The sequence below is a fragment of the Drosophila teissieri genome, chromosome 2L (assembly GCF_016746235.2).
Source record: "Drosophila teissieri strain GT53w chromosome 2L, Prin_Dtei_1.1, whole genome shotgun sequence".
Taxonomy (NCBI): domain Eukaryota; kingdom Metazoa; phylum Arthropoda; class Insecta; order Diptera; family Drosophilidae; genus Drosophila; species Drosophila teissieri.
The window spans coordinates 11,079,864-11,105,501 of NC_053029.1; the positions used below are offsets into that span (position 1 = coordinate 11,079,864).

General features: G+C 43.5%; 2 protein-coding genes across 2 annotated transcripts in view; both read left to right on the forward strand.

Annotated features, from left to right (window-relative positions):
- Window positions 1–23,535, forward strand: part of LOC122612287 — an 87,383-nt gene extending 63,848 nt beyond the window's left edge. The window contains exon 2 of the mRNA XM_043785790.1: window positions 17,952–23,535. Coding sequence (XP_043641725.1) covers window positions 17,952–20,639 — 2,688 coding nt within the window. The 3' untranslated portion in view covers window positions 20,640–23,535. The remainder of the gene's footprint in view (window positions 1–17,951) is intronic.
- A 626-nt stretch (window positions 23,536–24,161) lies between these two features.
- Window positions 24,162–25,549, forward strand: LOC122612327 (serine protease inhibitor 42Dd). The gene is made up of 4 exons (XM_043785869.1): window positions 24,162–24,232; window positions 24,302–25,122; window positions 25,176–25,338; window positions 25,399–25,549. The coding sequence occupies exons 1-4, from the start codon at window positions 24,202–24,204 to the stop codon at window positions 25,518–25,520; spliced, it is 1,137 nt and encodes a 378-aa protein (XP_043641804.1). The 5' UTR covers window positions 24,162–24,201; the 3' UTR covers window positions 25,521–25,549.
- Window positions 25,550–25,638: the final 89 nt, after the last annotated feature.

The window sequence follows — 25,638 nt, forward strand, 5'->3', positions numbered from 1 at the left end:
AGAAATACCTTTATACTGTGTTCTTAGCTACGCTAGAAATTAGAAAACTAACTTTTCCGAAGTCTAGTCAATTAAAGCCACCTCTATCACATTGTCGCCAGGGTCTGGGCCCATTACCTAATTATTCCCCCACCTATCGAAATGAAACGAAAAGAATTAAATTCATTTGGAAGTGGAGACCACTTCGGAATTTGTTGTTTTGCGCTGGCTCAGCATTCCGCGCTGACAGACAGACAAACGCAAGGGATGAAGGCTCTGCGGGGCGGGCGGGGGCGTGGCATCCGAGGTCTAGGTCTGGAGTGGGTTTTAAGTTTTTAAGTTGTGGCGCTGTGCCATTCCCGGAATTGTTTGTCTTGTCTTCGCAAATCGTCTAGCGGCGTATCTCTGGGATCGCAACTCGCGAGTTGGGCTCTCGGCGCTCGGCGTTCGGTTCCCGGGGTTCAGATGATTGTTTTGATGCTGGCACAGCATTATAGTATTTTATATATAACGGCCACGCACCGATTTGTGGGTACTTCCAGGAACCGGGAAGATAGAGTGAGAGAAACACCCATTCATAGGCCATTGATTGAATTACAGCGTGGAATGAACTTGTTTTGAATGCGATTCAATTTCGCTGGGTTCGCGGAACGGCAGGATCGTTAGGCAACAATCATCACCAGCATCATCATCATCATCATCATCATCATCATGATGAGCTATCCCCCGTTCGCTGGAAATATGTAGGTCGTGTTGATGGGTTCGCAGGGCCAGAAGTTTGACCCATTTCGGGGGAAGCCGCATGAGGGCCTTTTCATATCACCACTGCACCACTGCACCACCGCACCAGCAAACCGCCTACCCAACAAAACTCACATCCCATAAATTATAAAACAACACAGAGGAAATGTCAGCTCCGTCGTGTGGGTCAGGCCAACAAATATAGAAAATAATACAATCGAAAACTGAGGCAACGAAGTTCATATGCCCTCGATAAAGTTAAGTTTAGCTATTGAGTTTCTCAGTAGGCTTAAATCTTAAAATGTTTTTGTGTTGAAATAAACTGAGAGCCGCTCAATGCTCAAGGATATTCAAATCTGTAAAATGGCGAAGGTCTGTAGAAGTGATGAGCTAAATAGGCCAACTTTTACTCTACCCTCGAGAAGAGTGGATAAAACCAAAACGAAACCCCTGGAAATATGCCTGGAGCATAAAATCTGTCGTACGACTATCGTAAAAATCAAAATTATGTCAGCAATGCAACCCGAAACACCACCCACCTACAAGACACATTTGTGATTTGTGTCTCTCGTTTTTATTTCCAATCGAAATGAGGAAAAGTCAGGCAATCTATGTATGCTAATCAGTCTCCCACATGGCCAGACAGAAATCGAAACAGAAACAGAAACAAAAACTGAAAAAACAGAAAAAAACTCGTCTGGCCAAAAATAAATATATCTCTTTATTTTTTGTGGCCTTTTGGAGTTTTCTGTATTTGGTGGTGTCTTCATTGGCAGCAAATGAATTTATTATTTATTAATAGACTGGCGCAATTTAATGTGACATTTTGGCATATCATTAAAAGCGTATTAGCCATGGCTGTCTACTCGCTTCGTGATTGGAGCTAACCATCTTCCTTAAGGGTTAACAGCGGGCAGTAAACACAAATCGAGTGGCTGCCGAGTCATAAAACTATTTACGGACACCTTAATGTGAGAATTTGTCGGTTGTTACAGCCAGAAATGCAAATCAGGCGATTCATTATATTAATTACAGACACAAGTGGCTTAAAAACGATCATTTAATTATTTATACAGGACTGGGTAATGGAAAAATTCTGTCAGTGCACAAATTAAGTAACTAGAGATATGGTTTTTGCTTTGTAAAACTTTAGAGTTTCCAATTTGAATACATTTTTTTATTTAATTATTAAAGCAAGCTGAAATCGTGTAATGTAGTTATATATTATAGTATAAAAATGCTTTTAACTCCGATCATAAGCACCTACCTTCACCGGAAAGAAGATTGCGCCTTTCTCCCATTCATTTTCAGCACTTTGCTGAATAGACTGCCGTCTGAAAGGAAAGTTTCCTGGCCAACTGCAAATATCCCTAATTAACGCCTTCTGCCGACCGCCAAACCTAACTTAACTTCTTGCCCACTTGATGACAGTTAACTTCACTTTACTCCACCATCGTAATTATGTGCTCCCTCCGTTCGCGTTTTAGCCCGATTATCCCGCCATTTTGCCGCTGCTGCGCCTAAAGATCAGGTGCTAGATGCTAGATGGTAGATGCTAGATTAGCCATAAAGCGGACGAGCCGGTAATGTGAAACGATACCAGAAGGCGGCGGCGTCAAAGCCAAAGTTAAAGGGCAGCGGCGAGACGCCAACGCAGACGACTCCAGCTCCAACTCCAGCTCCAACTGCATCTCCAACTGACGGGTTCTAGTTAAGGTGGTGCATTTGGGGAGCAGTTGGCCCAGGAAGAGCGACTGGATGAGCGCTTCTAGGAGCGATAGAACGTGGACGGCACTGCAGTGCAACTTAAATAAGCGGAAAGCAAAAATTGTCTTTTATGATAGGTGTTAACCGGTGGGGGGATTTGAATGAGCCTACAGTGAACTCTGGCTACTTATAACATCTATTTACTAAGAAAATAGTATTATTATTGTTAATATTGGTTGTAATTGGCATAAACTAGATATTTATCTCTTTAAGCCATATTGTAGTAAATTATTTGATTTCTTTTGCCCCTCGGGAATCATAAAAACTAGATATCTTTTACAAATGAGCGATTACTGCGTTATAAATGCTGTTCAGTTGTGTTTGGTGTGTTATCCCCGTTTTCCTGTACCATTTGCCGTGGCATTGGGACCCTCGCCTGACCCCTTTTCGCCGCCCCTGCCGCCGAGGGCACTTAAAGGTGCAGCGCGTGTGCCAACGCATGAGCGGGAGACCCCGAGAGCGAAAGAGAGGGCTCGATGCTGCCGAAAGGGACGGACGGAGCAGGAGGCGGTACGGAGAAAGGGGAGCGGGGAGCGGGTGATGGGGCGCAAAATAAGCGGAAAGCACAAAACACAATGTTGCGCAAAGAACGTTGAACTCTCTTTCTCTGCCTCTTGCCACTTTGCAGCGATGCGGTTGCACGTGTGTCTGTGTGTGCATCGCTCTATATACATAAATATATGTATATAAGCATATATATATATATTTCTTTTTTTTCATAATTTTTCATTTTCACGCACTGCTGGGACATTTGAAAAAATATACCCAGCGAGATTTGCAGCTAACCCCTTGGCACCCGTACCGCCACCCCCACAGCAGCATTTGTGCACTCAGCTTAATTGGGGAGACGCCGACGAAGATGAGGTGGGCAAAAGTCCTGGGAGAAATTTAAAATGCATTTAAGAACATGGAAATTGCAAAACTCTGGCGATGAGCATGAGGCAGGCTGTTGAAAGAGCTCTATAAAGTGCTTAACTTTAAAAACGTTTATAGATAACAATTTAAAGCGCCACTAATCTTCAAGCGAAGATAAGTTTAAAACAGCATTTAAAACTGCATTTAAGTAGTAATTTTTATGTGAAATATTATGTAAACCTCAGGGAAGCTCCGATACCACCTAGTCACAGACTTCAGGAATAGTTAGGAGATATCAACCGTCGGGTTAACTTGCAACTTGAGTTCCTCTAATCCACTGACAGCCTAAGCTGCCATTTCTTCCCAAGAGATTTGTGGCCTTTTCGCAGCGGAGTGTTGCTGCTTTCTTGGTCTGTCATAATGTTTGAGGATAATGCGGCCTGAAACCATTTTGTTTGTAATTGGCATAAGAGTCTCTAATTCCAAATGCATTTATTATTTCGACATGGCCAAAGACAAGTTCTTGGCACGCAATTGCAACTGTGGCACCGCAACTGCAACTGCAGCCAGGATGCCAGTGGCGTCGCATGAGGGGGCTTACAGCCCGGCTAAGCCAACTTAAGCTGCGAGCCGCGACCAAGAGCCCGGCCAGAAAACTGAAACAGATCAGCGACGCACAGAACTCGTTTCGCTGTCTCCTCTTTTTCAGTTTTAGTGTTCGTTTTTTTTTTGTTTCCTTTGCCTTTGCGGAATATTTTTTATACGAGATTTTTACATTCGTGCGCGTTTTGGTTTTTCGGAATGGGAATGGGGATGGGGATGGGAATGGGGCGCAAAGGGGCTGGGGCACATGGAGGAGGATTTGCTGGAGAGGACCTTGCTCGTTCAAACCTGATTTGGATGGATGACGACCAAATAAAACGAGGAAAAAAGCGAACCCAATCTGGTTTGCCTTGCGAACGGCGCGGTGCAGGCGGGGTAGGCCTACCTTTCAGACATCTGCGGCATTTCAAGGTCTGACTCAGCAAATCGACGGGGAAAAGGAAACGCAGACCAACAGACCAAGTCAAAACGGAGACCATGCAGCTTCGTTTGTCTGTCGCCGGCTGCGCCCTTTTCTACCAGCCACGCCCCTCCGATCCAGTCGTCCAGCCATCCCAACATCCAGCCATATAGCCATATAGCCATATAGCCATCGCAACATCTAACCATCCGACCATCCAGTCAGACCATCCGCCACATTCCAGTTATGGCGATTCCCCTCCAGACACACCTAGTTTCTGTCTCTGTTCCGTTGCTGTTCCTTTTTCTTTTTTTTTTTGGCTTTTTGGCTCTGTGTTTGGGATGGGGTCGGTTTGGTTTTGGCCGAGAGATCTTCGTTTTGGTCTTTTGTCTGCGGTTGCGGTTTCGTTGGCCAAGTTATTGAACTCTTTTTCCTGGCTTTGCAGCAGGGATGCCCAGTTGGAGGGATGTATTTATTTGGCTTTCATAACAAATGAGAATAAACAGGGGAATCATTTAGTACTTAATATATTTTACAATTATAGGAAAGCTTTTGGAAACCACCAATTCAAACTACATAATTGTATGATAAAATATTGCACTTGGAGTTTCTTAAATCAATTAAAACGTATAGGTGTTTATTTACTATATAAGTTCATATAGTTTTATACAAGCATCTCTGCCGATCGGTTTGTTTTTTCCGCTTTTGTTTACCTGTAGTTTAATCACACATGGTTTGACTTAAGGAGTACCGTGTAGTAAAGGAGTAAGGGGTATGGAAAGGGAAGGGAAGAGTGCCAGTGTCCGAGGCATATCAAATAACATTTGATGCTTCAAAGAGGCCGGCGAATGTGACAACAGCAACGGCAACGGCAACAATGGGGCAAGCAGAGCAGCAACAATAATTTAGTTTTGTACGCTGCGAGTATTTAAATTATAAACTGACCAAAGGAGAGGGGTTTTGTTTTTCTCTCTTTTTAGAAGCAGGCGAAGTCACATCAAAGCGTTGACTCTTCAGCTCAGCTGCTGTCGATGACCCCACGAAAGGGTTTGAATTACCTGAGCCCCTCTTCGCTTCTAGTTGGCGGCGGCGAAAAAACAAAAAAAGAGAAAAAAGGGTTAAGCGGGGGTCCCCACGATCCTTTGTAGTTCCACCGAAAAAGGGGGTGGGCCGCAGGAGAAATGAGTGGAACCAGAGCGGTTTCAATTACGCAAACAAAGTGCCGACAAAAATTGGGGAAAGAGCTGCACTCTTAATGCCAGAATGTAATGCTAACGCAGAAAGCTACAAAGAAAGCAATTACGAATAGTTAAGACCTATTTAGCCATGTCAGGCGGCGGCTGCCGTTGGCGCCACTGGGCCATTAAAATTTGATTGTAATTATGACCATACAGTCTTCGCCACTAAACCGACCAAAAGGTGCCACACCAATTCACCCACTTTGCCATATAGACGCCTCCACCGCCCCCTCCATAATTTTCTCGGTTTTGATGGGGCCAAAGTCCAGAGGCGAAAAATGCTGAAATTGCCATTGAATGCAAATGGAAAATGCGAAAACGTATGCGAATGCCAAATGCAATCCAAATGCGAATGCGAATGCGAACAATATTTTCTATGCCATGCGCCATTTGACACATGAAATGCAGTAGCGGGCAGCAGAAGGAGAAGGAAAATGCATAACTCATACGCAGTGTGTGACGGCCATAAGAATTTCTCCTCCTCCAGCACTTGGATTTCAGGAGACTTGAAAATTATCGAAACAATAAAGAAGCTCCAGTGACTTGTGTTTAACTTTGGCATTATCAAATTCAGATAGCATAATTACAACTGGGGTAATTATGGCATTTCTATTGCAAGTGGAGAAACCTCAATATTTCATACACAGCTTCGAGTTTCCACTAATGAACCAAACTCCATTCAAGGATGCCTCGAGTTCGCACAGATGAAGTATCGCATTTTACTGGCATGTCAGATTCTCAGTGGTTTCCGTTTGGCCAGTCATCTGCCCAGTTAAATCTTCATCTGCATCCACTAACTAACTCAATCTTCATTTGCAGCCCCAGCCTCATCTTTATTTCAGACCGACCCCATCATCAGAACACTGAACGCTTAACAATTCGCTAAACTTGGCAGCTTTTTTCGGGCTCATTTTTCAGTTGTCTGCCCCGCGGGCCCCAAACTCTTTGGATTGGTTTGGTAGCCGCTTTAACTACCGTTTGCGGACGCAGGAGAGCGCCGAGTTTCTTTTGCCTTTTGGCCATTTGGCTACTGCAGCAGCAACTGCAGCCACAACTGCAGCAGCAACAATCGCCAGTTGGCGGCAATGTGGCAATTAACTCTTTGATGGATTTACTGCCCGCTGCTGATGTTGATTCGCTGGCGGCCCAACTGCCTGCAAACTTTCCGAATCTCTCTTTATTTAAGCCCCTTCGATTTAATAGCTGCGGTTCCACTAGTTAGGGTTTTCATTCTAATACAAAAAAAACACAGAAAGTTGTGGGCAACGATTTTTAGTTACAAATTGCTGATTGGCTAAGAACTACGAACTAATAATAAAATGATAAAGCTAGGGTTTATCTTCAAATAATTAAATGAAAACAGTTCCAATTGAAAAAGCTTTCTTAATACAAATTCTCAATTGTTTACTGCATCATAGCGAATTTGTTTACTATTTCTCTAACCACCACTGTGCATCCATCTCAATCGCTCTTTGTTTGACTATTAAAAATGGCCACGAAATGCGTTTTTCGACTGCAACGGATGCAGTGGCCGAAGAAGCGAGCCAAACTGAACGAATCCAAACCGAACTGCAAACTGAGCACTCCACAATTATAAAATAACCATCATTTATAATGGTCGTCATCGCAGCGACCACCCCCCTCGCTGCCTCCGCACTCGTCTAGAAAAATTTGCCAGGGGCGAAATTCTCAATGCGAGCGGAAACGCAGCAAACTGCAACTTAGAGCAGTGACTGGAGTGGCTGCAACAGCGGCAACAGCGGCAACGGCAGCAGGGAAAACTGCGTGTGGATTTGAAATATTCTGCAGACATTTAGCGGCGCTTTTGGCCAGCAAAGCTGAAATTAAATCCAACAAACGGCAGCAGTAAATGTGGCTGCAGTTTTTCCGAGTCAGAGAAGCGTTTCAAATTACAGACACCAAATAAGAAGCCGCCGCTGCCGCCGACGCCACGGCCTACGATGGCTGCCCAAACTTCACGATCCCCCCTCGGAAAACGCCCCCAGGGCACTGCTGAATTTTCCACCGCCCCCTTCGTCGCGGTTGCCGCCTTCGAAAACGGAAAACGGAAAACACACAGCGGCATCGTTTGGGGCCGACAATAAAATGCGTGGCAAAATGCAATTGAGAAATTAATTTCTTTCATTCACTCGGGCTCCTCTTCTCCCATTTGCTCTATAATTATAACTAATTTGTGTATGCGGGGAGATCTGCCCGCAACAATAGCAGAAACAGCAAGTGCAACAAATGCAACATTGCCACAAACGCCCCAAACAAACACTTCTTCACTTGTGCCTTCACCAAGAGGTGGTTGAAATGCAAAAGTATCTACAGATACATAGTGCTATTCTGTTTACTACATTACAAGTTGGCTTGTAACTTTATACTTCATACTCTCCATGTTGGCAACAAGAATAAAAGTGTAATCAATTTAGCTAGCCATTTAAAAGATATTTATATTATTGGTATTTAATGCAGGTCTATTTGCATACCAAATGGTAAATGACTTTTGCAACAAAAACTGTTTGAATTAGTTTATTACGCGTTTGTTTCAACTCACCTTAAGCAAATAGAAAATAATTAATTTTAAATGAACTGGTAATTCAACCCTCAGCCTCATCAAATACGAGAACTCCTGGAAACTAATAAAATCAGACCCCAGGTTGACCCAACGCCAGGGAACAACCTCGATAAGATCAAAAAGTTGAAGGGGCAAATCTTTTGTGCATAAATAATTAGAAACTATCCGAACAACTCTGGCATCAAATTAAAATAACAAACCAGCAGATTTGCAAGTGGAGACAGAGTTTCTAGCCGTTGCATATATATATGTACATATACATAGTTTTTTTCAGGTCGATCTACTTCATCCAGGCGTGCTAATGAGCTGCAGCCCAGGATGGATGGATGGATGGATGGTTGGTTAGTTGGATGCTGCGATGCTGGGATGCTGGGATGCTGGGAAGAGGGGATGCTGATGCCTCCCGGAGAGGCCCATTCGTGTCTGATGAAAGGAGGAGGCTGTGGCCATAGTTGAAGCACTGGAGGCATGCAACCAAATGAAGTGCCAGAAATGCGAAGCGAAATTGCATAAACCTCTCGACCAAGCCGAACGTTCAAGTGGCAGGGGCGAGGGGAGAGTGAAAAATACGAAATATTTTTTACAGTCCTCCTCCGATGACTGAGTTCATTAACATTCCAAACTTAAAAAATAAAATGAGGGCGCACAAAAAACGGGGACTTCTCCTTACTTATCCGCAATTCAGGTGCTGCTGCTCTGCGGCTGCTGCCCAATTCCTGTCAAACTCTCATTGTATGTGTGTGTGTGTGTCTGAGGGTGTGTGTGTGTGTTTGTATCTGTGTGTGTGGGTTTTTCTGGGGTGGACCACGAGCGCATATCCCTGCAGGACCTGCTGCCATATCTACCCCAAGCTTTGCAAATCTAAATGACTTTATTACTTTTTTCCCCATTTTTCCACCATACCCCCCCCCACATTTTTTTTTTCTCCTCTCGACATTTTGCTCCCTACGCTCGGCTTGGCTCCTTCATCCACTTCCACTCCACTGCTACTTTCATTTGAAATTCCCGCAAGGATACAACGAAATGCGGCAGAAAATCAGCAGAGCTAGCAATGGGAAAAAATCTAAAAAAAAAAACGAAGCGGCAGCTAGGACTGCAGCAATGCAAATAAAGGAGGCCCGGGACTGCAGGGGTTTCCAGCTTCTATTTTTTTCCAGCCCCCCCTCAAGTGCTCCACGGATTGTTGCCCGGAGCTACCCTAACCCCCATGATTCCGCTCGAGTTGCTGTTTAAATGCTGTGCGCAAGTTGCACTGGCTTGCACTGCCATGCTGCATGCCCCGGCAGAAATTTAATTAGACAACAAAAGTCCCAAAGAGGGGTGCAAAACTTTGGATGTACATGTACTGGCATGCAGGATATATTTTTTCTCCATTCAGTGCGAATATTGTGTGGGCCGTGTTTCAAGGGTAATTCGGAGGGGCGCTGGTGTTTGGGGGCTGCCAAAGAAGGGGTTACAGAAGCGAATACTCCCGAGAGCCTGCCCTATTCCAGAAAATCACTTCCCTCCACTTTGGGTGCACAATGAGCAGAGTGAGCAGAATGAGCAAGCGGGAAATTCCCAGGAGTTCCCGTCCGCTTTTCCCATTGTTGTGATTCATATACTGTGATGTCTCCCGCTTGGGGGCATCGCATTAATTGCATTGCATACTTTCGGGCGTTGGGCCAACGCAACGCCATCCCCATTGTTGCTGCCAGCGTGTGTGTGTGTGTGTGTGTGCTTTTTAGCCCTTCTTTCACTGTTATTATACATATATATTAATAATGAATTAAACTTGACTTTCGCTCGGCTTGGCGGCCACAAAGGAAACGCTTTTTACGCCCCAAGTGAGCAACGAATGTTCAATGCTCTAAGAAGTGTTTATGAATGTGTTTCGATCGTATATCAATTATGGGTAATAAAGAGAGTAAGAATACTTTTATAAAACATTAACATTTACTTCCAAAGTTCTACCTTAAGAATGTTAATTTTTCATTTGACTGTTTTTGAGTACTTTTGCTTAATATTAACATTTTTATCTGCAAACTGTGTCTATTGTCTTCTATTTAAATATCATACAAAAGCATTTTAAGGATGCTTATAGCGATTGCGTTTTTTTCTCTCGTACGTACTTATTCCTTAATGTTTTTGACATTTGCCTTTGTGCAGAAACTCCTCATTTTCCACCTCCCTCCACTTTCCCCCGCCTGATTTTCTTTTTCTGAAGCGTGTGCTTTTGCTTTTGCTTTTCGCCTGGCTTGAGGGTTTCATTTTGCGAGACACGTCGGTTCAATGACATTTCCCGCTCACTGCCCGAGAACTGCCATAAAATGAAATTCCAGTTGCGGTGACAAACGAAAAATTACACCAAAATCTGAGAGAGCTGAGAAGCAAACGGCCCCAAAGGCAATTCCGATGGCCCGCAGCTCTAACGGAGCAGTTGAATTTACGGAAGAGATCTGCGCATGGATTGGATGGATCTTGTGGACCTGGTCCTAATTAAAAATTCCTGGAAAAATCTGCTATTGGCGGTTGAAAGAACTCATGGAAGAGATCAGCTGGCGGTCATAAAGTTTTACTGGCCCTCGTCGGCTTCTCCCTGGTGACCATCTTTGGTCAGATGGAAATGCTGGCCATAAATAAATCGAAGCACTGCGAATTGAATCGAAACGAAGCCGTTGGAAAACACTAAACATGGTTAGCCAAACGAACATTTTCATAAATCGGCCGGGGATCAGGCCTCTCTCTTTCTTTATGGCATTTTTGTGCAAAGTTTTCGACCATTTCAACTGTAAAAGAAAGGCGGCAGGAGGAGTTCAAATGGTCAACAATGAGCACTAAATGCCAAACACCTTCATGATTCGCGAAAATCTCGAAAATCTAGCCGTGTGTCTCTCCTTCACAGACAGTTTAACAAACATTTCCAGATGCCCCTTATCCCCTATTTCCCCTATTTCCCCTGTTCTATGTAACCCTTTCTCCCTGCCTGTCAGTCATTCTGCATTCGAGTGGAAACCAACTGGAGCTTAACTTTGTCAAAACTCTGGCATACTGTTGGATTTTTCCCTCTGCAACTTTGTCTTGAAAATCTATAGCGAAATATTCATAAATGTTTGCACAGAGAAAAGTGCATGCATGCTGGTTTATTATAATTATCGTTGAAATACTTACTTAAAGGCAAACTTAGATCGGTTATATAAGAACTCACAAGGCTTTTATTAACCACAAGAAAGTTATATTTCGTTTATACAGCAATACTTTCAGGCAGTGGGAATAATCTAATACATTCAGTGCAAAGTTCGATATCATATTCTTGATGTGTAGCCCAAATAATATCCAAGACTTGGACTAAACCACTATATCCTATGCAAAGTTTGAGTGACGTTTCGACCTGGCTGCAGGGGGGCGTGGCTGGGAAGTTTTTCGCCCCTGGGGCTGGCAAAAGTTGCCGAGAAGTTTTCTCTAATTTGCTGTGGTTAAACTTTTTAATTTAAATGACATGGACCGTACAGGGCGGGAAATGGGAAGATTGGTGGGGATGAGCTGGTTAAGAAGAGACGCCCACGACAAGCGACAGCTGATGGGCATGGGGCGTGGCTGGGACATGTTCATGTTGATTTTGGTGCCATGCCCCAAAAGATTTTCATTAGCCCAAGAACAACAAGAGCGGCAGACGGCAAAGTTTCCAGTGGAGTGGAGTGCTGGAGGGGAGTGAAGTGGAGTGGAGCGACGTGGAGGTGGGCCAATCATATACCGTTTTCTCGTAGTGTCCAGAGAAAAGGCCAAAACAAATCATAAATTTTGTGGGCCAATTGCTCTGGCCAATTATGCAGCAAACAAATGACCCATAATGAAGCGGAGAGCTCTATCTTCTGCTGCCGCTGCTGTTGCTGCAGTTGCTGCTGTTGCTGCTGTTGCTGTTGCAGCTATTGGGGCAACCTGACAAAGTCAACATTTATCTTGCCATATACGAAGCGGAGGGTAGTTTCGATTTTTGGGTGCGGCTATTGCGGTGAAAGAAATACTCTTAAAAATTTGAACAACTTACAAAACTGTATATTAATAGTACATCATAAATTGAAATATTTTAACAGAAAGTTATAGAATCGGTTTTATGCTACTTGTTTTTCTCAGGCCTTCCTAAAGTTCTCACACAATTCTGCGCAATTCAAAAGGGGTCTCATATGATAGCTACCCCGTTTGAGGGACCGCATCCATTTATTTCCGTGGCACAGACAATAAAGCCTTGGCGGGCAACAAATAAATTTCAGCCCCATGATGGCCAAGGCGGCTGCCAACTGGCTTTGTATTCCGCGGCCCGAACCGAACCCAGCCTTAATTGCCATGTTGCGGCAACATGTTGCTGATCAATAAGAAGCCCCACTCGACTCCACTCCACTTCGCTCCACTCCACTCGACTCCACTTGGGACAGATGATAATGGCTATGCAGCAGTTGCAACGGCGGCGTGGAGCAAATTGTCCAGTCCATGTCCACGTCCACATCTACGTCCGCGTCCGCGTCCACGTCCACGTCCACGTCCAAGTTTAAGTCCAAGTCCAAGTGCAAGAGCAAAGTAAAAAGTAAAAAGTCAAAGCCGAAAACCCGATGCAGCGATGCAGAGTCGTCCCCATGATTAATGACAATAAATTTGAGTCTTTCGAGGGGAGGGATTTGCGCGCTTTTGGTGGATCATCAGCAGCACAATGGAAGGCTTGATTAGAGCGGCCAAGAGCAAAATCAGAAGCTGGGCCTCGTAAATTTTGAAAATATGGCCAGGCAGCTGTCATAAAAATGCAATGCAATGTTGCAATTTGTTACTCTTCTTTACCGCGCTGCATAAAATTATGTGTGACTACAGCACAGCACAAAAATGTAATTAAATTTATATTAGGATACTGGAAAGTAATATTAATGATTTAATTAAAATGACTTCAATTCATTAAGTCAAACATAAATGTTTCAATCTGAAAGAACTCTTTTTCTAAAGATCATGGCATCTTTTCCTTATGAAATATCTTATAAATTAGTCGTATTACCAACTAGACTCACATTAGGTGGGTTTTTTTTTTGCTGTGTGACGTGGTTGGAGTTGCGCTTGCGCATTGTCTGACTTTGTGCCATCACTCAAAACGTCGCACGCTAATTGGACAGGGAAATTGCCGGGTGAGCAGCAGGGAAAAGCACTCGGGGAATGAGAGAAAAGTGCAGGGAATCGCTCCCAGAACTGCGACCCGACATGATTTAGTAGACAACACATTAGCTTTTTATTTATCTTACGCGCAGATTCGGTTTCATTAGGCGGCTATTGGAATTTGCCTCGCTCATTACGGCATCTGCAGTCAGCGAGGCTGAACCCCAACTTGGAATTTGTTTTCGTCTTCATTAAAAGTTGATTTAAATATTTTTCTGAACGCAACTTTTTTCCCCCTTCGCAATTTATTTTCATACTTATTTTAATTTCTTTCGCCTGGGCTTTCTTTAATTCTTTCGCGCCTTTTACAGTTTTTGAGCTCTTGGCGTTGCGCTCGAAATGCTGATGATTATAATGCTCTTTAATTAAATTAGCCATTATTTTAATGGAGCTGCATGAAGTTATAAAGAAGTCGGTGGTGGGGGAATTTACTGTAGTAGTCTACAAGTGCAGTGGGGTAGGGCTTAAGGTTTTGGTTAGCTTTACTTACAGAAGTAAGTTTAAAGTATAAAAAATATGTCTAACAAATACAAACCTAGCATTCTATTGGTATTGATCAGTTCGAGAAGTTCCAAGTTAAATCTAAAATGACAAAAAATACAAACATAGTTCGGCAACACTTTGGAATCATATGATCAGAGCTCTGGAGCTGGCCGTGTATGTCATGGTCATGCTCCGAGTCTCGCGACAACAGTTGACTCTGTTTCCTTAACTTACTTTTTTCAGTTACCTGGCTGATTTTTATTTCTTGGCTGTTTTTGGCGCTGCCATCGCTCTCTTTTCGCCTAGAAGGCAGACAACAACACGAATGGAAAATTGTAAAATGTCGCCATCGAAAAAGGGGAAAGAGAAATGGGATAGTAGCGAGTGTAATGTCGATACGAATTTGGCGGGGTAAACAAGTTTACGGGCAGCAACAAAAACAGCAACAGAAAACCAGGATTACACCCGAAAAAATATAGTTCACTTTTAGCCAGACGATTAAATGCCTGAGACTTATTAGCAAACGCAGAGGTAGCGAGGCTCCGAAGAGATCGAAATGCGTAATAGCTATTGCTACCATCTCGATAGATCTGACCTTTGTTTTATCCCAAATTATGTAGTGAAGAAGATTTCTTCAAGTGCATTGCAACACAAGCAGCGCCAACAAGATGACGCCAAGAAATGCAGATGAAGCTGACAGCAGCCAAACGACGAAGATGTCGCTGCAATGTTCAATGCATATGGGTCGCTGCTCCATTTCCACATGGACGCCACTGCATGCAGTATCCCCTATCCACTATCCAGTAACCACTATCCAGTGTCCCGAACCCCAAGCCCCCAAAACCAGCCTCATCAATTGAGGAACATGCCGCAGCAGCAGCATCAGCAGCAGCAGGACGACTGCGATCTTTGGCTGCATAATTGCCAGTCTAAATCAATGGGGCGCAAGTTGTTGCCGCTGTGCATGTTGCTGTTGTTTGCGTTGCACCCATACATGACTCGGTCGGACTTCATTGTCAACGCCGTTTGCCATTGCCGTTTGCCGTCTCCATCGGCATCTCTGCATCCCCATCCACATTCACATCCAACTCCATCGCCATCGCCATCGCCACCGCCATCTCCATGTCCCATGTCCCAAGTCTTATGTCCATGTCCGTCGCGGTCGTCGTCAATATTTGCCATGATCTTATCGTCAAGCGAAGTCATGTCGCTGCCATGGCTCTGCTGCCGTGCCCACGGTTATCCCCCCCCTCAAAACCCCGTGCCACACCCCTGTGCAACATCAGCAGTCACTTGGGTGCAATTATTTTTCTAGATACACTAACCAAAAGAGACCCACTTCCTCAATGGCTTAAGGCTTTAAGTTTATGTCTGATGTGTTTTCTTAAGTATTAACTATTCTGTGCAAATGAAATGGGTTATTCAACTAACGAATTTAAATACTTTAATTTTCAAAATATTTAGCAATAAGTAGGGTATACATAGCCTTCAATATAAGCTGATCTTCTACGATCTCCCTTGGCACCGCTGCACATCATCCGTGGTGCTGAGTTATGGCAAAAGACCTTGGACTTAAGCACCAGCCACGTCGATACTGCGTCCCGCTCCGTGTCTGCTGCACATAAACCAAACGGTGCCATCTTGCACCCGCACTCGCAACCGAGATGACGCTGTCCATGGCCACCCCTCCTGCTCCTCCGCCTCTGCCTCTGCCTCCTTCCTCTGCCAATAGTGCAATTTGTCATTGCACCGTCAACGACGACGCGTGCGCCAGCATGGAGGAGACTCGAGTCACTGACTGCCACTCTGCTCCGAGGCACTTGGAAAAATCTGAGTCTCAAACACCTCTGTTAATGGTATTGTAACCAAAAATGGTGCAGAAGCTTCGGAAAAAGAGTTAGCTTAATAAAACTTTGCTATAACGCACCAGAAGTATATTATGACTCTTTTTATAGAATCGAAGTAGTTGTAGTTACAATCGGTAACCACAAAATCTTCACTTTTCTTAACTCAGTTGTTCTTAAGGCTGAACCACAAACCCTTGAACAAACCAAATCCCTTAATTACGGATCCCAATTACGCCATCCAGTAGGTGAGAAGTAATCGATGCACCACAGAGTTAGCCATGTTTTCGCCATGTGCACGTTTGAGCTCCTTGGCAGCTCCGGAGCCTCATCTTCTATCGCTGGCTGCCATCTGCTTACAGTTAAAGCGGCTGTCGCTCGCCGCGCTTCAAGATTCGAGCTTGGAGCTTCGAGCAGCGGGCATCTCCTGCTGCGCCACCAGTTGGTGGTGCCAGTGGTGGTGCTGGCAGTGGTGCTGGCAGTGCGGATGGGGCTGAAGATGGCGCTCCTTTGCGACGACTTCTTTATGGTTCTTGATTTTTATGATTTTGCTGTTTAATGGTTCATTTGTGGGCCTTCACTGCGAACGAGCACGAGTATGTGTCTGGCTTCCAGTTTTCTTATCGCCGCGTCTATATCTCTCTTAGCCTCGCCAATGTGCGTCTTATTTTATTTTATATTTCTTTATAGTTTGCCAGTCGCCAGTTTTTGGGGGCATGTCGCCGAGCTTAATCTCTCTCCTTGGAGTGCTGTTTTTTTCAATTCATCCATGTGGTGGGAGTCGTCTTTTTTTTCGGGGCCAAGTCGTTAACCCAATGGCAGGCAGGCCAAGTCCGAAATTATGGCCAAATGGGTCTAGTTAAACGTTAACCTATGTTGCATACTTTGAGGCCTCCCGAAAGGGAAGGAGTTAACAAGAAACTGGTTGTTTGGGCTAAGCATTTAATGGTGGCTCCCCTAAGAGCTGAAACCCAATGCCATGATTATGCTAATGAGCCGTTGTTGACACGCTCGCTGATCTGCGGCACTGGGATCTGCAGATCTCCATCATCATTAGCCCACCTTTCGGTTAACCATTTACCAACTCAGCGGCAAATCTGCAAGAGGTGAGTCTCCTACAGACTCGTTTCGATCATCGCCATCGTTTGCTTTGGCCATTTGTTTAACTGCCGCTGTGACACCTCCTCTGCGTTGGAAATGAGGATGGGTATCGGTATGGGTAAGGGGCTCGAGGACGCGGTTGTCCATGAAGCTGGCGATGACGATGACGACGGCGATGGCGATGGCAATGGGTAATGGATAATGGCGCCGCCTCCATTCAAAAATCACTTTATGGCTGCTGCGAATGCAGCTGAGGTTGCCTTGTCCATAATTGGACGCAGTGCCAATCATTTTAACAGCTACACAAACACGCAAAGCGCGGAACCGGCTGGGATTGTACCTCTTGCTCAATTCGCTTCTTCCTTTAACCGTGCTGATAATGCAAATATGTGGAAGTCTTTTCGTTGCAACTGTCAGATACCTCGTATTTTTTATAATGATTGTTTTTATATAAAGCAGAAAAATGAGTGGACTTACTTATTCAGCAAGATACTATACATTTTATTAGCATTGATTCACATATTTCGTATCCTGTTGAACGTTAAACCGTAGCACACCTCCGTTGCTCCAACTACAGGGTGTAATGAGTGGTAGTATGTAGAATGAGACAACTGCTGGCAGCCACTTCAAAGCGGTATGCAGTTACAGGACCAGGATGAAGCCACCGCCAGTGGAGTTCCAGTGCTCCTTCCTCTCCCTCCTCCTCCTTTACCTCCTTCTCCACCTCCTCCTCCGCCGGATTCTGGTTTGGTCTCAATGACAGTTGGCGCCATAGCCGCGGGGTGCGTTTGGGGCTTGGTGTCTGGCTTTGGAGGATCGCTGCCTGGGTAGTTCGGTTGTTTGTTTATAATTAGCCCACTCGCTCGCCGCCGACTTCAATTCAAATTGATGATGGCTACTGGTTTATCCAGGCTTCCACTGCTATTTTTATAGTCGATCAATTTTCTAACAACCTTCAAGCTTCCACTGCGGAAAACTTCGACCAAAACTGATCTTCAATTAGTTTATTTAAATGTGAGAACTTTAAGCAAGGTAGTTCTCTATATGAATCTGTAATTTAACATTTCTAAACAAATAACTAAACAGTAATGGAAATAGAAATATATAAAGTAGTAACGTACAATTTCTTCTTGTGTATTTGTTGAATGATTGATCAATTTTCTAACGACTCCAACATTTATTTGCAGGCGGAAATGCTCATGGATGACGGTCTGCTGGGCTCTGGTCCTGTTCTTGGACTGGCGGGACATCCACATGGCCTGGTGGGCGCCTTGGCTCCGCCGCCGCCACCGCCGATGAAGCAGCCGCAGATGGACATTCCCAGTGGCAAGAAGCAGCTGCAGCAGCTGAAGGGGGCGACGGTGGCCGCATCCGCGCTGGAGTATCAGTACCAGGTCATGTACGCGCACTGTGTGCAGAAGGAGCGGGAAAGGGAGCGTGAGCACCTGCCCCACTCGCATCCCCTGCCCCGGCAGCATCGGGCCGTTTTGGTGGCCACCGCACCCTATCCACACTTGCCGCAATACCCGACACCACCCACGCTGAACTCCTCGTCGGCCTTCCGACCTTGGGGGCCGGACACCACCAAAGCTTTTCTGCACGCCTACGGCGCCACGTTGTCGTCACTACCCTATGCCTGCCAGGAACCGCCAGAGCTTCAGAACCCGGAGCGGGTGGTGCGGAGTACGGACAAGCGGTATGCGGAGAGGACTTACCAACCCAATGTGGCCTTGGCACCCAGAAAGAGCATCCTCTCCAAGGAGAGGGACAAGGATCGGGAGCGAATGGAAAGGGAGGTGCTGGAACGCCAGAGGTTGAGGGAGAAGGAGACGGACCACCAGGTGGTGCACATCAAGCAGGAGCGCTCGCAGACACCCACACCACCGTCGGCATCGCCGCCCGACGCTGTGGCAGCACCGCCACTGGATGTCGTCGAACCGCCACACCCCTCCTCGAGTGGCAGCAACTCACCACTACCCGCCCACCTGCCCGCAGCACCAGCCACTGCACCACCCCATGCAGGTGGTGCACCACCGCCCACACCAACTAGCCTTCGGAATATGCGCAGTCCGGAGGAGTTCTCGGCGGGTGGCAGCAATGAGATAACCTCCTCCACCTCACCCCACCACCAGCAGTCGTCGCACCACCAGGCGGTGCAGCAAACGGCAGGTGCACCACCACCGTCGCAGCACATCATAGCCACCGTTAATCAGCATGCCAAACTTTTGCCCAGCTCCAGTTCCCTGCCAAACGGTAATGGCAGCTCGTCGCTAGCCGCCACAAACAACGAACCGAGTCGAATAAGGATCAACAAGAACCTGATGAGTCAGCAGCCGGCGGTTGCGGTGAGCGGCATGACCCCACATCACCACCAGCACCACCCCACGCACATGCATCACTTTAGCCATGGGTACTACAAGAGCCAGGCCTCTTCACCCACTCAATCCTCCAGTGCTGGCCTCAACCTGAGTACCCACTCATCGAACGTGGTCAGCTCGCCGCATCATGCGACTCCAGCCAAGACCCACCACAGCTCGGGAGGATCTGGGAACCATGGTTCCCAGCAGAATGGTAAGCCCCATTTGGGCAGTGAATTTGAGCTATCCACGGACACCGATGATACGGACAGTCTGAACGGAGAGCCCGACTCGAGTGCCATGTTACCACCCTGGGAGCAGGCTGTGGAGTCCCTCAGAGAAACTCGACCCAAGGACCGGGAGAGAGTCCTCCTGATACTCCAGCGACTGCTGCAGGAGAACGATCAATATCGCTATAACAACATTCAGTTGAGTGAACTGCTCCACAAGCAAGATGCCCATATAGCCGATCTTACGGAGCAACTCCAGCGCTATCGCAGACAATTCGAGGAGCAGGTCCGTAAAGTGGATCTTCGGAAGATGCCATTCAAGCACCAAACCCGACTGGAGCACGTGGTCGAAGAGGGTCGAGGCGAAGCGGAAGAGGACGAGGAGCTGGAGGAGGAGGAAATGGAGGACAGGGCTAACAACAATAATCAACAGGAGCTATCTCCCCTGCTAAAGGCCCCAACCAATGGTCTGCGGCGGAGTGTCACGCCCCCCAATTGCTGTGGGAGTGAAGGGGGGGAGTGCGAGAAGCCAGAAGAGCCCGAAAGCAAGAGGATAAAGCTGCAGGTTGGGGAGAAAATTGAGGACAAGCAGGTGGAGGATGAGGAAAGTCCTTCCAATGGCACGGAGTCGCACGATCTGGAAAAACTTGATAAAAATGGCGAAAAATCTCCCCCAACTAATAATCCCAAAAGTCCGCAGCCCAGTCAAATTTCCAGCGACGAGGAAATGGAGGAGGACGAAGACGACGAGGAGGAGGATGAGGACGAAGAGGTTCAAATCGAGGCTCCCCACAGCAGTGCCCTAGCCACGCCCCCCACGGCCACAACGCCCCTTTCGCCGGACTCGGCGGCAACTGCCGGACAGTTGTTCGATAGTAGTAATAGCAGCGACGAGTCCTCGATGAAGAAGGCCCAGATGTCCGCATGTCATGCACTCGAGAAAATGAGCAGCAATGTTGGCAGCGACGACAACAATCAGAGGCACGCAGAGGAAAGTCAGGAGGAGGAGGAGGAGGAGGAGGAGGAGGATCCGGAGGAGGAGGACTCCGATGACGACGAAATGCCATTGCAGCAGCGACAGCAGCAGCAGCGCCAGCGGGTGGGACCCCAGAGTGTGCTCAGTGGATCAGTCGTCGCCGGACACCAGCCAGCACCACCACATCTCCCGATGGCCACCAAGGCCAGCAAGAAGCAGACTCCACCAGCACCACCCACTGCAGCCACAACCACCACCACTGCAACAGCAACAACGAACTGCGAGTTACAAATCAAAAAGGAAATAGCCTAGAGATAGAAGCCCCGCAAACCTCTCAAAGAAAAGCTCTTTCACACACACGACAGAACAGTTGGAACTTAGTTAAAATCCCATTTCTTTTGGAGAAGAAAGTGCAGCCGAAATTCAAGCACAAAGCCTAAACGCACATGTTTTTCATTGTAGGAGTACTTTAGGGAAAGTAAAATGCTTCGTAACCAGAACAGAAATAAATCTAGGTGGCAAAAAGTTGCTTTTAAATTGTTCAATGTAATACGTTAGGAAACGGCACTGTAAACATTAAATAATTTCAATATTTAAATATGGGCATTCAAAGCAAACTGTTTTAAGAGCTAAATATCATTTAAAAATTTGTGCATATTTCTATACAAAGTTTTAAGATATGTAATGCTCCTTATAAATTCCGTGAGTCTTGATGCTTTTGTGAAAAACAATTAAAAACCACCATACAAATTTTAATTTGTGAAATCGAAACATAATATTTTTTAACTTTCTGTGCAAAACATTTTCCCTTTATGCAAAATGTATTCAAAATTTTAAGAAACACTTTAAAACGCTTTTAAACAGCTTGAATTGATCTCACTTTTAGAAACAAAAAGGACAAATGCTAATTAATATAGGCTTCTCCATTTCGAAAAACTTTCAGCGTTGCTTGCAGAAATTATAATGAAACCAAAGCTTTAAAAAAATTTAATTTTTGTATATTATTCAACGACAAATTCGTGCGTGTTTTTACCACTTACTGTTTAACCTAATTAAGTTATTATTTTTATCTCGTAAGCTCTGCAAGACATTTAAACCCAAAACAATATTCAAAGCGAGGCTTTCGAAACAAAATTTAGGAAAGGTTTTTCTTTGGTCACACAGGCAGCTGGTTCTTATGAAAGTGGGCATCGCCCTCTGCAAAACCAATGTAATTAAATTAAGTTTAATCCTACTTTTAAGTTAAACATACATGTTGCTAGAGTTGATAGAGCAAAGAGAGAGAAAACACACAAAATGAACCCACCACAGACAACAAGAAAAGAAACAAAAAAACAAATGGTAAACAATTCTAAGATAGTTCATCACAATGAAAGTATAACACATTTTTATGAATAAGAAGTTGCCGCGTTAAAATTATACCATACAAAAATGAGTAATATATTATATATATCGCAGAATATGATGCAGCAGCATATGCAGCAAGTGCGGATTATTCATTAATGCTAAGCCTTAGCGAGAAGCATAAACATATACATAAAGAATAATATTTATTGTAGCTGCTAGACCTAACTCGAGCAATTCTCTTAATTGTATAATTATAGTCTTCTGTTCTTCTTCACTTTGTAAGCTTTGCTCTGTAGGCATTTAGTTTCATACATAGATCGTAACCATACAACAATCACATTTGCTAACTAGTTCTTAAGGCTTCTCTTCGGCGAAGCTCTTTCCCTATTGTGAAATTGTGAGTGGCATCGAATGGTGGTCCCTTTTTTGTATATATCATTTTTCCTTCGACGAGATTAGAGTACTATTGATTTTAGTTGCCAACACTTTGTGAAAAACATGTATATGCTATATATCTTCTGGATGATAACCAACTGGAAATAAACCGAAGCCAAGAGCCAAGCGAAAAGAACGCAGAGATTTCTAAAATCTATAAACTTTTGTTATAAAAACATATTTCATAAATTATTTATGCCTGTGTGTGTTTGTACTTTCTAAAAGAAAACATTTCGTTCTGTATTTAAGAATACATTTTCTAAGCTAAAACAAAATAAAAAATAAAACGAAAAAGAAAAAGAAAAGGCAACAAAAACATTTAAACAAATTCAAACCAAAATTTGTCTATATCTTAAGCTAAAACTGTGTAAAGTTGTATAAATTTAAAAAGCGATAAACGAAACCTTTATAAATTAAATAAAATAATTTAAATTGAGACATCTAGCATGCAAAATTTCATTGTTATACATATTTAAAAGCGTTATAAAATGCAAAAAAAAAATATCGAAAAAAAAAACCAATTACAATTGCTATGCAAAATAAATACAAAAATATACTTATTATTGTAAATGAATTCTCTCAAATTTTGTGTTTCATTTGCCAGACCAGAACCAGTACGATACTAAACGAAATTTATAGATAAATGTTAGAACCCATCAAAACAGAACAGTACCGATTAAAGAGGGACAAATAATGGTTAATCAAAAGCGTCAAAACGGTTTTCAGCAATATCGTGTATTTATGGCCAAATTTTACAAGCGATGGAAATAGTTGAAGACAAAACAAAAAAACCCAAACATTTTTTGTATCATTTTTGCTAACAACCCAAAGAGATAAACAAGAAAACAAACAATCATTTTTATAATTAAATAATTAAAAAATATTGACAAATTTTACATAACCCGAGTGTTTATATATGACTACTTTATATTTAAATTTAAATACAACATAGAATGATGCCTACCAAAATTCGAGCATCTTTGCCCCGCTTAATGAATCGACTTCAAATTGTTAAAACATAAAAACGTGCAAAGGCTAAGCAACCAGATGAACAAGAAATCACAAAATAATGGCATAAGTTATATTTTAATTATTTAAGCATGCAGCAACAAATCCGCGTCTTGTCAAAATACAACATATACATTATTATATGTCTGACGATTGAGAATGCAGAAATAAAATGTACAAATTGTGGAGCAAATAAACCATAGAAAATGTAGTGAGAATTCGGGGGATAAAGAAGAATGAGCGATTTAATAAAATGAAATGCACCACAAGCAAATAAAGTTTAATCAAATTAAACAGTTAATGAAAAAACAAATTTGAATTCAACGTTTCATATTTAAGTAGTGCAGAAACAAATAAATACAAACGAAAACAAAAATAAATTATTACTTATGTAATGAAAACAAAAAGAACAAATAAAAAAGCGATAAATATTATGCAAAATATATGAATCTGATTTTTCTTTACGTCGTCAAAGCTGCTGTAAGTAATGCGCAAAGGTATTGAAAAGTAGTTCTTCATAGAAATTTTTGAAAACAACATTAAAAAAGAAATTATTATTATTATTATAATTAGTCACTTGCTTTCATTCTAAAATAATCGTATTTGTGTTTTCAAGACTTCAACTTAGTAATAAAGATAAGTAATACGATCGATATCTTATTTTTTACTTTTTCCAATAAAAATAATAATATTTTTTCCAATATAATATTTTGAATATAAATAATTTAATTCTATTTAGAATTAAACTCTACAATGCCTGTATTTTTACATGTAGAAAAGTGAATACATGTAAAATTACCATTTTCTGTTAATGAACACCAGGTGTCGCACAACAAGCTGTTAAGAAGTTAAACGTAAAATGATGAAAAGGGTGTTCCCCTTAAATTTCATACATCTATATATAATATGTGAGTGTTTTCAATACAAACAATATCATTTATGCCCTAGCCATTTAGTTTGAACGTTTGAATGCCTTTTAGATCCATGCATAATGCGTTTTTAAATGCACAAATCGATAAAACGAAATTTACTTTCGCTGGTATATAAATAGAAGCTGTTAGTTATTCTGCAGTATTAAGCAATCATGCGAGAAAATAGTAAAATGAAATATTTTGGTAAGTATCAAAACAAATAAAAGTACTGTTCGTACTCGAAACCTAATGGATTTAATGTTCCTGTCGAAGTTCTGCTTTTGATGGCCACTTCAGTGTTGGGCAGATTCAAGCAAAACATACTCGAAATGGTAATGGCTAAGGCGGAAAATAATTTTATTGTTTCGCCCCTGTGCATTGAAATTGGAATGAGCATGCTATTTATTGGAGCTAAAGGAAAAACCGCCGAGGAACTAAGGAGCGTTCTGGACCTGCCTGTGGATATGACCGAAGTGGCCAGGAATTACGAAAAGGTTCTGGCCAATCTCCAAAAACATAATGGTTTTCGTTTCGCAAATCGCCTATACGTCAACGATGCGTATGAAATAAACCAGGATTACAACAACATAATGAATAACACCATGGGAAAGGCACATGCTGGCAATCCATCACTGCGAAGTAGGCCAATCCATAGCATCAGCTTTGCGGTTCAACGCCAGACTCACAGGAAAATGCGGACTATTTTCAATGAGCATGAACTTCAAGCTAATGAAAGTGCTGCGCTGGTTACCGCCGTCCAATATATCGGCGCATGGAAAACTATGTTTGAAAAAAGGAGCACCAAGCTAAAAAAGTTCTATGGAGATAATAATAAGCCAGTTTATGTAAGAATGATGTCCCATGTGGGTCGGTTTAGGACGGCTGATCAATCTTACGGACAAGTCATTGAGCTGCCGTTTAGTGACTCAAACCTGTCGATGATAATCGGTCTGCCATTGCATAACTCTTATCTAAGCTCTATAGAACAAAGACTGCGGACATTCTCAGAGAGCCTAGAAGAAACTGATGTTCATGTGGAGCTGCCAAAGTTTGAAATCGAATTTAGCACGGAACTAGTTGAGCCCCTAAAAAAAGTGTGTAGACCCCGTTTAAAATGTAATCATTGCTACAATGTTTTATATTTCAGTTGGGCATACACCTTCTCTTCAGTAATAACTCTGATCTCAGCGGCCTTCTGACCAACGGCACAAGTGCCAAAATAAGCAATGTAGTACACAAATCCTCTATTGAGATCGACGAAGGAGGAGTATCGACTGGAGAAGCAGCAGAACCCACAGAATACCCACCTAGTACATTATGTTATATGTTTTATAGATAACCTCATCCATTAACTTATTATTTCTTTCCAGAAAAAGCAAAAGCATTGGTGTCCTTTAATGTCAATCGCCCTTTTGCCTTCTTGATTCGCGATAAGCATGCCGTCTACTTTCGCGGACGCGTCGTTCAGCTGCCTAACGAAATTCGTTTTTAAGATGACGTTGTGATTTCTAGTCACTTGAAACAACGAAATAAAATTGAATTAAAACCATAGCTTCTCTTATTGAATTTATAAAATAGTTGTATGAAAAGAACCTTTTCTGTAGCGAAAT

Excerpts from the sequence above, each read along its gene's own strand:
- LOC122612327 (XM_043785869.1), top strand. The coding sequence starts at position 24,202 with ATGCGAGAAAATAGTAAAATGAAATATTTTG. Across the intron at positions 24,233-24,301 it reads TAGTAAAATGAAATATTTTG|TTCTGCTTTTGATGGCCACT; the intron begins GTAAGTATCAAA and ends TTCCTGTCGAAG. Across the intron at positions 25,339-25,398 it reads ACCCACAGAATACCCACCTA|AAAAAGCAAAAGCATTGGTG; the intron begins GTACATTATGTT and ends ATTTCTTTCCAG.